The sequence below is a fragment of the Podarcis raffonei genome, chromosome 4, assembly GCF_027172205.1.
Source record: "Podarcis raffonei isolate rPodRaf1 chromosome 4, rPodRaf1.pri, whole genome shotgun sequence".
NCBI classification, from domain to species: domain Eukaryota; kingdom Metazoa; phylum Chordata; class Lepidosauria; order Squamata; family Lacertidae; genus Podarcis; species Podarcis raffonei.
Genome location: NC_070605.1, coordinates 27,722,862 through 27,737,152, shown reverse-complemented (window position 1 = coordinate 27,737,152; position 14,291 = coordinate 27,722,862). Strand labels below are relative to the sequence as shown.

Genomic DNA, 14,291 nt, shown 5'->3' with positions numbered 1-14,291 from the left:
GTGAGCGGACTTATTATTTTTGTTAATTTATGAGACGCATTTCATATAAAATGTCTCAAGACAATTTACATACATATCATAAAGACACAAATGGGTTTTTAAAGCAGTACAAGAACAAGGTATGTAGGTTCAAAAGCAATACAAAATGAACACAACACCTTTCCTATAGATATACTGACTCCGTTGTTTATGGCTTTGTAGGTAAAAACAAAAATGTTTAACCGGTTTATTTGTTGTAGTTTATTTGCTGCTAATGTAAATTGTGCTGCTGGATAGGTTTTCTCATTAAGCACCTTCACTGTTGCATTTTGCAAAATACAGAAATACACTTAGCAAACTTGGTGCGTGTGCTGATTTGGAGTAAGGAAACCACTCAGAAAGGTTAAGCACCTTTCCATCCCCGCATGGGCATAGCCAGGATTTAAAACCTGGAGCTGCTTCCTGTATAGTGTACCTGTATAATATATCAGTAATATATTCTACAAGCTTTAAAACATACTGGGTGCACACCTAGAAATACAAGGTATGTATATATTATGCTCAGGGCCTTTTTCCGCAGAACTGATAAAAATATAACAACCCACAGTATCTCAATACAATAAACACATTCATAATAAGGGAATGAATTGTCCATTCAATAAGTTTATCAAAATATAGGCATAGCAACAATCAAGCCAGTTGCCTAAATCAATTACTTGATTATAAGAATATTACAAATAGCTGATGAAACTATTCCTAACTATTGTAATTCCAAGTTACTTCGCTCCATCTGTTGTCCTCTCATCTTTTCACGGGTTCTGGCATCTGTTAAGTGGTGGGGATATTATTTGGCATTTTAGCAACTTGGGCACATCACACAAATGGTTCTTTTTTTTGTCACCACACCACCTTTTCAACTAGACTGTAGTTTGGGCACCTGATAGTCCTCTGGCCTGGTTTAATGGCTTGTTGAGCTTATTAAACCCTTGTTACGGCTCTTAACAGCTGCACCTCCCAAAGTTGCTTCATCTCCTGCTTTCCTTTCAGTGGGGTGAGGATCCTGGATTCCCACGTGCTCTGTAGCTGAGTTGAAACCATTATACTCTTCACATGCCTGCTCAAATTGCCATTGAGATTTCTTGTTGGTTGCTTGGCCCTTTTGAGCTCTGCAGTTTCATCCCCTGGGGTTATTTGGCAATACAAACACATAGAAAAGGAAAATGTGCCTACAAAAAATGTTGATAAGGATAGTTTGAGTAAACAACTAGGGTTTCTTGAGCGTTCAGCCTGAATTGTTTGCAGAGATTAGACGGTGGCTATGTAATGAGCATTCGTCCCAATTTGCAGATAGGTTAGAATCAGGTCACATCCACACCAGGCCTTTAAAGCACATTTCTTCCCCCCCAAGAATCCTGCAAACTATAGTTTACCTCTCACAGAGCTACGATTCCCCTCACCCTTAACCAAATGTAGTTCCCAGGTTTCCAAGGCTTGCACTGTGGCTGTAGCTGTCATGTCACACAAGTGCTATCCCACGGTTTCAAGTTCTTTTTCCCATCACGTTCCTTATCACAGAAGTCTGATCTTTTGGGAAATCATGTTTGTTCTGCAAGAGCTACAGATCAGCTTTAATTATGGAGCCTGAATTTGCCAGGGTGTGGTTGAATCCCACTCAGAATTAGTGACAGTCTTGAAGCGCTCTAGGATAGGCTGTGACTTAGGACCAGCTAGGTGACTATCAGGCATTGGGGATCCAATCCAAATCTGTACTTGGCAGGGGAGCACTTCCAGACTGCCACTGTTTTTGGGTGCTGTTCAATCACATCCCTGATATGCACTAATAACAATCTCACTTCTCCAAGCAATAGTCCTCATCTAGCCAAAATGATACCATCTCTACACACAAGAGAGAGTTAGCAGCAGGTTTGGGGAAACCCGAAAATTTTCAGAAAAATAAAAATGTTTCCTTAAGGCAAGCGGAATGAGAACTGAGCATTCTCAGTGACCCTGGAATGCTGTGTGACTCAGGGGACGGAGGACAAATCAGGTGGGCGGGCGAATGGTATGGAGTATCCCTAGAGGAAGACATGGCTGACTGACTGACTGACTGACTGACTGAACAGTGAATAGGAGCACTCCACGCCTCAACATTTTGTTGCAGGACATGCTTGTTTACTTTGTAAAAGCCATTCAGAGAATTGCATACAATGTGGCAAATTACTTTGTCTAATTTGGCCTTCAATCCCTAGCAAGGAGAAATTCTGTCAAAAGAGAAGTTCATGTGCTAGACGGGCTACAAATTTTCACAGCGAAAATATTTCTGCAAACCAAACAGCTTTTAAAACCTATCCACGCATACCACAGAGTGGCGTGCTACTTCCACTCAAGCATCATGTTCAGTGGAAATATGGTTCGCGCCAAAAAAAGATGAGAAACCTACTTTGGTTGGATGTTAAATGCCTTTCACTATCGACTTCTGCTCAGCAGATAAGCGCAATCAAAGGTTGTGGTCCTCAAACCATTTCCCCTCCAGAATAGGGCTGTAGAAATTAATGACATCTCAGGTGGATTCACACTTTCATTTCCCTTATCAGAATACTTTGTGAGTTATCCACAATAACTCATACAACCACAAGTGTCAATGAGCAATTTCTGGAAGCATACGTAGATATACCACATTAGTGAGAAGCAGCTGTAAGCAACCCTTTTATATGTGTGTGTGTGTGTGTGTGTGTGTGTGTGTGTGTGTGTGTAGTGTGTTCCTGTGTTAACAGATCCGTGATATGGAGATAGCAAAACTTCTGAGTTTGGGTGTGTAAAATAAATCCATCCTAAGCACTTGACGACTGACACCTTACGGGAAGAAGGACCTGTTACTCTCCATATGTTGTTGTTGTGGTTAAATTTATTACTTGCGCTTCACCAGCAGGTACTATGGAGGGTTACAACAATTTAAAATTCAAAGCAGTTAAAACAGATTGCAATAACAGGGATATGGTGGACCCCGAAAAAACATGTATCAGATATCAAAGTCCAGACTAAAGAGGTATGTCTACTGCATTTGCTGGCAGCTGTATAGTGAAGAAGCCAAATGTGAAGAAGTTACAGAGAATTGCCTCTCCTGGCCCATGATTCCTCAAACTTCTGAGGGAGGTGGAACTACCCAGAGGGCCTTCTCTTTTGTTGGACGCCATCAGCTTCAGCCAACATGGTGAATAGTCAGCTTATGTTTTAGTCCAGCAATTTCTGGAAGTTCTCCACTTGTCTCTTACAGCCTTGTCCAGCATCCAATTAAACTAGGATATCTGGATTTAAATGTGCTTGGTCAATGAGAGAAAGTTAGTTTCAGTTCAAGGGTCCTGATTTAAGTGGGGTTTTGGACTTGAGCCCAAATTTATCTGCGGACAGAATCCTTCAGTACATGGTGATGATTACAAACGCTGATGTTGCCATGAGCTATCTAAAGCCTGCCTTTTATTAAAAGTTTGCCTCATTCTGATAATTCAGTGACACGTGTCATTTGAATATAAAAGCTCTGCTTAGATACCTGACAATTATTGGACTATCACACCTATCATATTTAGTTATTATAATAGCTATGAGGAGGCCTCTTCAGGGTTCTTCCTGAAAAAAAGAAGAAGCTATTTCGGGTTCATGCTCCCCCCCCACCCCCACCGCTTTTTTTGAAGAAGTGGTTTACGCTACACAGGCTGCAGTTTCAGACCCTGAGCTCTAACAGAAGCACACCACAGCTATGAGCATGCATCAGGCAGGCACCTGGGCCAGCAGAAGCCAACTGCAGCTGCTTGGTAAGCATAACCACTGACTTCAGTGGAACCAGGATGAATGCTCTGGCCTCCTGTTTGCTTTGGATTCTAGCTGAAATAATGCCATTTCCTCCTTTCTTCTTCTCATCCAGATGTTCCCTCTCTCCTTTCCCACCTGCCGCATTCATTCCTTCCCTCTCTGATCTCTTCTTTCCCCCATTCCCTCTTTTTCTACTTCCTTTCCCTCCTGTCTCCTTGTCCTCCTCCCCTTTCCTCTTTCCCTTCCATTCTCCTTGCTGCTCCTATACCTTACTCTTCTGTCTGTTTTCCCTGACTAGAGAGAAAGGTTTTGCCAACATAATGGATGCGTAAAGGCTACTGATTGCTTACAAAAGAGGTAATGCAATGACTTCCACTAGAAAAGCTTCTCTTGGCACAGTTGCAGTGGAAACTGTCAAAAGGCAATGGGACCAATGTTTTAGTAAGGAAGAATGGAAGTGGTGATTCATTATTAGCAGTGGTCAACTTGGGACTTTCAAATTTCAGCAGCAATGCCAAAATTCAGCGCTTCTTCCAGTCCATTCTGAGTCCTTGTTGTGGTGGCCTCTGCAGCACTCAGTGCAGCCAAACTGGTCATGCACCTCTGCTCTCAGATTAGATTTGGGCTGCGTTGTCAAGTGATGCAAACAGTGCATGTTCAGGAAGCTGCAAGCCTTAGATCAAGGATGAGGAAACTATGCCCCTCCCGATATTGTTGGACTCCAGCTTCCATCAGCCCTAGCCAGCATCACCAATAATTGTGGAGGATGGGCGTTGTAGTCCATCAACATCAAGAGGGGCACAGGTTCCCAAACCAAGCCTTGGAGCATTATCAGAAACATGATTTTTCAATCTATGGCAGTGCTTCCCAAACCGTGGTCCCTGAGCTTCATTCAGGTGGTCCATGGCATGTTCACATTAAATATTCATAGTGATTCTCAAATGTATATTTCACTCCTTTATTTCTTTTATTGACTTTAATTGTATTACAATTTGAATTCATTGGAACTGGGAGGTAATCAGAGTTCTTAGGGCATGGAGTTCCACATGCAAGCTGCCACCACAGAGGTCAGATCCACACCATACATTTAAAACACATGACTTACCCCAAAGGAGAAGGGTCGCGGGTGGCGCTGTGGTCTAAACCACTGAGCCTAGGGCTTGCCGATCAGAAGGTCAGCGGTTCGAATCCCCGAGACGGGGTGAACTCCCATTGTTCGGTCCCTGCTCCTGCCCACCTAGCAGTTCAAAAGCACGTCAAAGTGCAAGTAGATAAATAGGTACCACTCTGGTGGGAAGGTAAACGGCATTCCCTTGTTCTGCTCTGGTTCTCCAGAAGCGGCTTAGTCATGCTGACCACCTGATCCAGAAGCTGTCTGTGGACAAACGCCGGCTCCCTCGGCCTATAGAGTGAGATGAGCGCCGCAACCCCAGAGTCGTCCACGACTGGACCTAACGGTCCAGGGTACCTTTACCTTTGCCTTTTACCCCAAAGAAACCTAGGAACTATAGTTTGTTAAGGGTGCTGGGAATTGTGGGGTGGGGGTAAACTACAGTTAAATGATTCCTTGAAGGGGCGGGAAATGTGTTTTAAATGTGTGGTGTGTACACAGTTGTTGAAGGGTGATGTAAGACCTAATGTGTATTGCTATTAACCTTATTACTGTTTGGGGGGAAACCCATGTGAAATTCTAATGGACTCCAGTGGAACTCTAGTGCAGAGTTAAAATATCACATGTATTTTGTTACAAGGGAGAAAGCAGACAATCTCCGGTCTCCTAGTTTATCCATCCCATTCTCTCCAACATTTGTTCCTATGCACTTGCCTGCAGGGCTGACAAAATGTCTCTGCCATGTCAATATATATATATGATTTCTTACAGGCTTAGCAGCTGGAACATGAGCTGTTACACTCTTATCTTCTGATCTACTTTAGCCTGTCTTAGGACTGGGCTTGGGACTCTCAGTTTGTTTGGTTCATTCATGACAGGACATTTGCACAAGGTCCCATATGCTGAACTCTGATAAAAGTGTTGAGGTTTGATTGATGCTTCCTTGCACAATGCAGCCCAAAGTATTTTTACTGAGAAAGTTTCATGGAGTACAGTGTACAATATTCCTATCCATGTATGCTTGGAACTGTGGTCAACATCTCTTTTGCATGTAGTACAAACCAAAATCTCATCCAAACTTAAGAACCCAACAAAATTAGTGCAGCTAAAACATAATTTCACTGAGGTCTTTGCTCCTCTTATTGTATGTTCTAAATCAAAATTCAACCCAGATCTGTGTATACTTCCCTGGAAGTAAATCTCATAGAATACAATGGTGCTTCCTTCCCAGTAAATGTGCATACGGCTGCAGCCTTAACCTTCAGGAGAAAATACGCAAAGTGCTTTCCAGAGAGTTCACTATCAGTCCAAATCTCCCTAACGCTCTCCAAGATCAAACTACTTTTGCAAGTTTAAAGCAGACATTGGTTGTGCGTGGTGCTGCTGGCTGGCTGGCTGGCCTCGCATGATAATATCAGGAAATCCTGTCAACTCTCTGGAGCAGTTTTGCACTAACATTCCCCATTTTAAAAATTAAGAAGAGATAAATGAATGGATAGAGGCAGAAACACTCTTGTGTTGTTTTTAGAGGGGCAGTCTTCAACTCACTTTTACTCAGACTATACCCATTGGAATTAATGGACCTATGTTAGTCATGTTCATTAGTTTTGATGGCTTTATTCTGAGTAAAATGAGTAGACAATCACCCATGATATCTATAAAAATGGGGATGGATGGGGGACCTGTGACCCTACAGATACTGTGGGACTTCAACTTCCACCAACCCTAACCCTTGACCATCGTGGCTGGGGACTGATGGGACTTGGAGTCCAACAATATCTGGAGGACCACCGGCTCTCCATCCCTCTTAAAAGGCAGACCACCTGCCTGATGTGCAACTGAGCCAGCAATCAATTTCCTGGCATGTACTTGATTCATGTGCAAAGTTGGGAGTGATCTTGCAAGCTGAGCTCTGAGCTCTCTTTATGCAATGCAGAACTTCAGTCTTCCTCTGGTAGGCTGCTCTCTCTATGCCTGGAACAACAGCCCCTTCATTTTTCCTCAATCCAGTTTCTCTCCTCTATTTGGGTCTTCCTTTCCAACTCCTTTAGAAGTATTTCTTGAATGATTTTAACTCCTTATCTCCTTTCTGGCCCATCTACACATTGTCAGGATTTTTGCTCCCCACTCTTACCTGCCACAGCTTTGTCTAATGTGGGTTAAATTCTCAGAGAAGGAGCTCATTGCTATGTTGTGCACCTAGCCTATGGCACCTCCTTCATTTGTCTGCTTTGCTAGAAAGTTGACATCCACCAACTGGAGCCAGGTGCCAAACAGTGACTCAGGTGGGTGGACATAAGCTAGGAATTAAGGAATAGGGTGCTTCTGAGCAGATGCTCAGACCATTTATAATAATAATAATAATAAATATTTTTTTATTTATACCCTGCCCTTCCCGGTTCAGGAAACTGAGCTCAGGGCTGCTAACAACAAATCTAAAACAATTACAGTGGTATCTCGGGTTACATACGCTTCAGGCTATATACGCTTCAGGTTACAGACTCCGCTAACCCAGAAATAGTGCTTCAGGTTAAGAACTTTGCTTCAGGATGAGAACAGAAATCGTGCTCCGGCGGCGCGGCGGCAGCAGGAGGCCCCAGTAGCTAAAGTGGTGCTTCAGGTTAAGAACAGTTTCAGGTTAAGAACGGACCTCCGGAACGAATTAAGTACTTAACCTGAGGTACCACTGTAATGCTACAAAAAAAAAAACAACAGCATAAAATACGTAAATTATCAGTATGCACAAAAGCCCTTTCACACATAAATCAACATCTGCCTTCCCCAAACCACTTTTATTTGATAAAGCAAATTCTGTACACACTGTACATTTAAAGCACATGGCTTCTCTCCCCCTTGCAAAATTCTGGGAACTGTAGCTTACCCAGCACCCTTAACCAACCACGGTTCCCAGGAGTCTTTAAAGGATGTCGTGTGGTTTGAATGTATGGTGTGTATGCAGCCTTAATTTGGGGAAAGGGAAACTTTTTGTTCGTTGCAATTGTTACAGTGCCCAAATTATAAACATTTGCCGATTTCCTGCAAATCACTCATGATCTCGCTTCTGCCCACCCTGGCCGTACATCATCTAGCCCACTGGTGCTGCTGAAATATAGGTGCTCAAGAGTAACAAAACAGGACCAGCAGCTGTTCGGCTTACCAATCTGAAGAGTCTTCATAAAAAAAGTATCACCTTTTGGGCATGTTGTCAGAGTTGAAGGTTTCAAAGCCAGACAGCAATAAAACCAAGCAGGTTTTGCAGTTATTGCGGTATAATGAGCTGTTGTCTTGTGTGCCCATGTGCTCTATGCATCACATGGAAACGTTGGTTACTACCGTGTTGTACTCTCACATGTACATGGGTGTATGAGTGGGTGTGCTGTGAATGTGGATGCATACTCACTTGGCCAACACACTAACTGGTGGCAACGTTCAGTGTGATGGACTGAGGGAAAATGGGAGCCGCCCAGGTAGGTCAACAAGACAAGATTCATTTAAGATATAACTTGTTATTGTCACTGAAATGTCTGAGACTGAGTGGATAATTATTTTTCCTTTTAACTCAACATCTGGCTTCATGAATTTGCCTGTCCCATTCAGCAGAATGATTGCACTCTCAAAAGCATACCTGAGCATGTTTAGGCATTGAAGAGCTGCCAACTGTGCTAAATTAGAAAACATCCAGAGGCAGAGACAAGTTGGATCCTGACTATTAACACCACCAACACACACACTTTTGCAAAACAAACAACATGGCTCTATGAAGTTAATTCCCACTGAGATTAACTTGGTACGGTACAGAGATAATTCCTTGATACAGTACGGGGATTTCCGTTCCCAGTGCGATATAACATGGAACCGTTGATAAATGCACACCCACCACGTTGTATGATATTTAGGATGTAGGTCTTGTGTTATTCTAAAAGGGTAGTAGTATATGCTGTGTAGGTATATTGCAATAATGGAACTTTTGATGTAATATCCATAATATATTCTTTAAAAGATAGGATTAGCATGTCATTCTCTGCTGGGTGTTATTATAAGTAGTTAAATATGAAGCTGGCAATGTTGTTGGAAGGAAAGCAAAGTAGTCTTGTTTAGGGCGATAGGTCTTTTGGAGCTGTAATGGATGGAATGTATTTTAAATGTTAAATTTCTTTTTTAACCGTTGCTACTCAAATACTTGGCTAGGTTAGGAATTTCGTGGTCAATATTTAGAAACTGGTTATGACTATAACGCATCTTTTTTATTCTATTATTTATTCATTTATTCAATTTATATACCGCCCTATACCTGGAGGTTTCAGGGCAGTTCACAAACAAGACCACAACGTATAAAATCAAACCAAAACCAAAAACCCAATAACCCCACCCCCAAAAAGAACCACATTCTAAAAGGGTGTTGGATGTCAATAAGATCAACCAAAGGCCTGGTTAAAAAGGAACGTTTTTGCCTGGCACCTAAAACTGTATAATGAAGGTGCCAGGCGAACTTCCCTGGGGAGAGCATTCCATAGACAGGGAGCCACTGCAGAGAAGGCCCGTTCTCATGTTGCCACCCTCTGGACCTCTCAAGGAGGTGACACACGAAGGAGGGCCTCAGAAGATGATCTCAGGTCTGGGTAGGTTCATATGGAAAGAGGCGGTCCTTGAGGTATTGTGGTCCTGAGCCATTTAAGGCTTTATAGGCCAAAACCAGCACTTTGAATTGGGCCCGGAAACTAATTGGTAACCAGTGAAGTTGGACCAGGATCGCTGTAATATGCTCAAACCGTCTTGCTCCGGTGAGCAACCTGGCTGCTGAATTCTGCACTATTCATTTATTTATAATATTTATTTACAACAGAGCAGCATAGAGTCAACAAAAGAAGTGGGTCCCACAACCAAGACTGTATTTGCAGTATTAGCAAATACTTTAAAAAAAAAAAATTAAATACATGCATAACTCCTGTTACACATGAGCAAAGCTGCTTTGGTGCTGTAAGAAGAGTGTGCTGGATCAGGCCCATCTACTCCAGCATCCTATTCTCACAGTGGACAACCAGTTGCCTTGGGAAGCCTGAAAGCAGAACCTGCTTGTGGTCCCCAGCTATTGGCATTTAGTCAGAAGAATACTGCCTCCCGCACTGGAGATAGAATTTACCCATTGTAGCGAACAGCCTTTGCAGAAGAAAGGGGCAGATCCACTGATTTCCCAGCCTTGTGCATGCAGCCTGTTGTGGAACCTTGTGCACACAGAAAATAACGTGTCTCAGCAGAGAGGGTGAGGATGGACCCATGACTCTGCTTCTAAGTGCCCAAGCAATAATTAATTACTTCCTCATAAATGACTATCCACTTTTTATCTTTGTGATCTCTGGCCTGCCATTTCTGCACCTGGAGATGCTTATATATAGCAAGCAGTCTGTGGTGCATGTGCATCTCTGGAGAAGGTACAACCACATGGAATCCCCATGCTGCACAAAATTATGATAGTGAATGTATAAATATTCATTTGTTCAAGCCAAGATTCCCAGCGTGTTTTGAATTTGAATTGCCCTTCAGCAGGAAGGTTTTAAGAAACAGATGCATAAAATTACAAGTGTGCTTCCATGGGCAAGACTGCCAGTTAGCTGGTCCAGGCAGTGGTGACCTCAAGCCCTAGTGAATTCCTCTTAAGACAGGGTTCGAAACCTGCAAAGGAAAAATTACTCATCTGGCGGTGTGATGGTGTCAGGTGATGTAGCTGGCCACGCTCACTTGTCTGAGTGGTCCATGGGGGAGCTCACTCTGGGTTAGAGCCCTCCTCATCAGTTGCAAATGGCTTTTGCAAAGTTGGGAGCAGGAGGTTGTGTTAAGTCTCCACTCTCCTAATGCCCCACCCACCCTTCTGTTCTGTAAACCCATGAGAATGCTGTCAGAAAGTTGGGAGATGGCAGCGACTCATTGCTCTAATCCAGCCTTCACTCCCATACTAAAGCTTCAGCCTGAATCCCATTTGCATGGAAGTAAGCCTTTCCAAATTCATTCTGATTTGGTTAGCATTGCACTGCAAGGAGACTTGCCAGTTGAAAACTGTGTTGTTTTTCAAAAGTCGGTGCTGGAGATTAAAAATTAATATGCAAAAGTTTAAAAGGCGCAAGGAGATAGGATAATAATATATTAAGGATGGAATAACAAATAAAGTGAATAACGCAACAATAACAAATGTAATAGCAGGTAAAGAAGGTCGCACATGGGTGGAGGGAAGTGCTGGGCTGCGGGGGAGGGAGGTGAAGGGATTATTTGAAATTGTTAAAGATTGGTATAGGATTTAAGAGATTTAAATTTTCATAAAGATTCTATAAGGAAAGCAGAAAGCAGCAAGAAATATCAAGGAAAGGTATCGGAGAGGAGATCAGTGTAAATGAAAACATGAGACTTATGGTTTTGTTACATATGATTTTCTTTTGGAGTTGTCTGTTTATTTTGGAGTTGTTTGTTGTAAAGAATGTATATTATGTGAATAAAATAATAAAGGATTTGGGGAAAAAGAAAAGAAAAAAGAAATCTGTGTTGTTTTTCAATAGCTGCAATCCAGTTTATGGAGGCGTAAGCTGTTGAATTCAATAGGATTTACTTCCAAGTATACATGATTAGGATTACACTGTATGACAGAACATTGGAAGATATAGACTCCTCGTCCAACAATCAGGTGCTTCTGTCCCATCCCATTCTTACGTTGTCATCTTGAATGTTCTAGCTTGACGTATGGGAAGGACAAGTCAGTCGTAGGTCAGAAATGATTCTTTCCTTTCGAAGGGGAAGTCCGGAGGTGACTAAAATGACAAATGGTATCATTTCTTCAGTTGTTGTTGGAACCTTATTAGAGCTGCATTTTCATTTCTCCATTGTGTGTGTCCTGCCGCCGCCTACACACTTTCTTGGCTGGTAGCGTATTGTAGGCTATGGCACAGCATCATTGGCTAGGATAGTGGCCTAATATCCTCGAAGCATTGTGCAGGGGTACCAAGACGCCATTGCTTATACCCATGTTGGTTAAATATTTTAATATTTTATGGGACATCTGCACCTCCCTCTTAAACAACAGCAGTAACTTCGGCAATTAAGTACTGCGGTTATGTACCGTCCACACTGTTGACTGAAAACAATTCCTTTTCCACTTTAGTGCAATGGTGGGGAACCTTTAGCCTGTGGGCTTATTTAGGTCCATCAGTTCTCCCTCTTTGACCCATGAGGCCACTTCAGCCAAGCCACCTCAACCTGCCGTCCACCTGATGTCATGTAGGATGGCAAATGTAGGGCAGGTAATGTGCCGAAAGAGGGTTTGCGAACACTGTGTATCATCTCATTGCTGGTACTCACAATCTGCCTGGGGAAATGGATTGTTGTTGTTGTTTAGTCTTTTAGTCATGTCTGACTCTTCATGACCCCATGGACCAGAGCACGCCAGGCACTCCTGTCTTCCACTGCCTCCCGCAGTTTGGTCAAACTCATGTTCATAGCTTCAAGAACACTGTCCAGCCATCTTGTCCTCTGTTGTCCCCTTCTTCTTGTGCCCTCAATCTTTCCCAACATCAGGGTCTTTTCCAGGGAGTCTTCTCATCTCATGAGGTGGCCAAAGTATTGGAGCCTCAGCTCCATGGACAAAGACAACAGGGAAATGGATTACCTGACACCATTTTGATATCAGGTGATTGACAGGTGAGCAGCTCTGCGCACCTGCCAAGCTTGGCCCATGGGGGTGGGAGAGATTAGGATCCAGCCTGCTACCTGGATTCAGTTTCCCATTCCTGCTTTAGTGCATCTGCACTACTGAGATCAAGTATTTTACTGCTGAAATTGTTGTTGGCATTTGGTTAGCATCACCAAAGTGACCTCCCCAGGGTGCAAGCCTAGGCACTTCCAGACAAACCTGCAGCTATATCGTAAGGCACTTGTAATGTGCCCCCATCTCTGGGGAGAATTGATCGATAGATAGAGAAGGACACCCTCTTCAAGCAATAAATGCAGGAGGTGTAGTTTCATTCTGTAGAGGCAGCTTCTAGGGCTGTGCATCAGATTTGGCAAGAGCCTGAGCCGCATTGGGCTGATTTGGGGGATCTAAGGCTTTACCTCAAACCTAGACAGCATCTTAAAAAGCAGAGACATCACCTTGCCGACAAAGGTTCATACAGTTAAAGCTATGGTTTCCCCAGTAGTGATGTATGGAAGGCTGATCACCAAAGAATTGATGCTTTTGAATTATGGTGCTGGAGGAGACTGCGGGAGGCAGTGGAATACAGGAGTGCCTGGCATGCTCTAGTCCATGGGGTCATGAAGAGTCGGACACGACTAAACGACTAAACAACAACAAAGGCTTTACCTAAGATGGGGTGAGTAAGGCCATGGATATGGCCATCTGAAGCTATCTGGAGTTGTTGACTGGGTGGAGTGGAAGGCTTGGGCAGGAAAGAGAGGCAGGCATCAGGCAGAATGGGTGGGAGCCATACAGCCCTAGTCGATTCTTTCTTCTGGTGATGTATTGGAGAAGTGGTGACTAAGCCAGGGATGCTTGTTGGTGACTAAGACCAAATCATATGCCTTAAAACTTAGAGGATATTAATTTAAAATTAGATCTCATACTTAACAATCAACATTTGCAAAGATTTCAGAATTAAAGTCTGACCTTTTTATTAAAAACACACACACATAGTTGAACATTTTCAGATTTTGCTTTACTTCAATTTAACTTTGCAGGCTACTTTAAGAAAAACTACAGCAAATATCCTATCCTCTTTTAAATGTGTGGGAGGGGAGGGCGTTATTGGTTTTGTTTTTCTCTTGTTTTTTATTATGTATTTTATGCTTTTATCTTGCATTTTTATGCTCTGAGATCTACGGATGAAAAGCAGTATACAAATTTAATAAAAAGTAATAACAATTGTTAGTGTTTATTTTTATAAGTCTTGTTGAGGCATTTGAAAAAACAGGATATAAATACTTCAAAAATGTAACTATGGCATTTTTGCTGAAGCGAAGCAGACCCAGCTGGCAATATCAAGTACACAACCCAGAGCTTCTTGAAAGACAAGAGGTGGAATATAAATAAAATAAATGTGTCGATCTACCAGATTTATTGCTGTTATCTCTTCTCTTACACACAGATGAGGTGTCTATATCCAGCAGTGCTCGTAACTGGAATGCTAAGAATAAAATTATAGGGGAAGAATACAAATTAGAAGTATTGTGACAAGGAAATCCAAAATTTGAGAAGGTTATTGAGAATTATTTCAGTTAGTATATTTCAGTTAGCACTCCTATATTAAATACCAGTCTATATTGAAAATAGACTGTTTTGGACCCTACATACAAATTGCCACCCATTGTTTCTCAGAGAATTGTGCTGGTACAGTGGTACCTCAGGTTACAGACGCTT

The 14,291-nt window shown here is 42.6% G+C and overlaps 1 protein-coding gene across 1 annotated transcript in view; it reads left to right on the top strand.

Moving 5' to 3' along the window:
• The first annotated feature begins 3,715 nt into the window (after positions 1-3,715).
• FLT3 (fms related receptor tyrosine kinase 3) overlaps positions 3,716-14,291 on the top strand; it is a 53,438-nt gene continuing 42,862 nt past the window's right edge. The window contains exon 1 of the mRNA XM_053385951.1: positions 3,716-3,788. Coding sequence (XP_053241926.1) covers positions 3,734-3,788 — 55 coding nt within the window. The 5' untranslated portion in view covers positions 3,716-3,733. The remainder of the gene's footprint in view (positions 3,789-14,291) is intronic.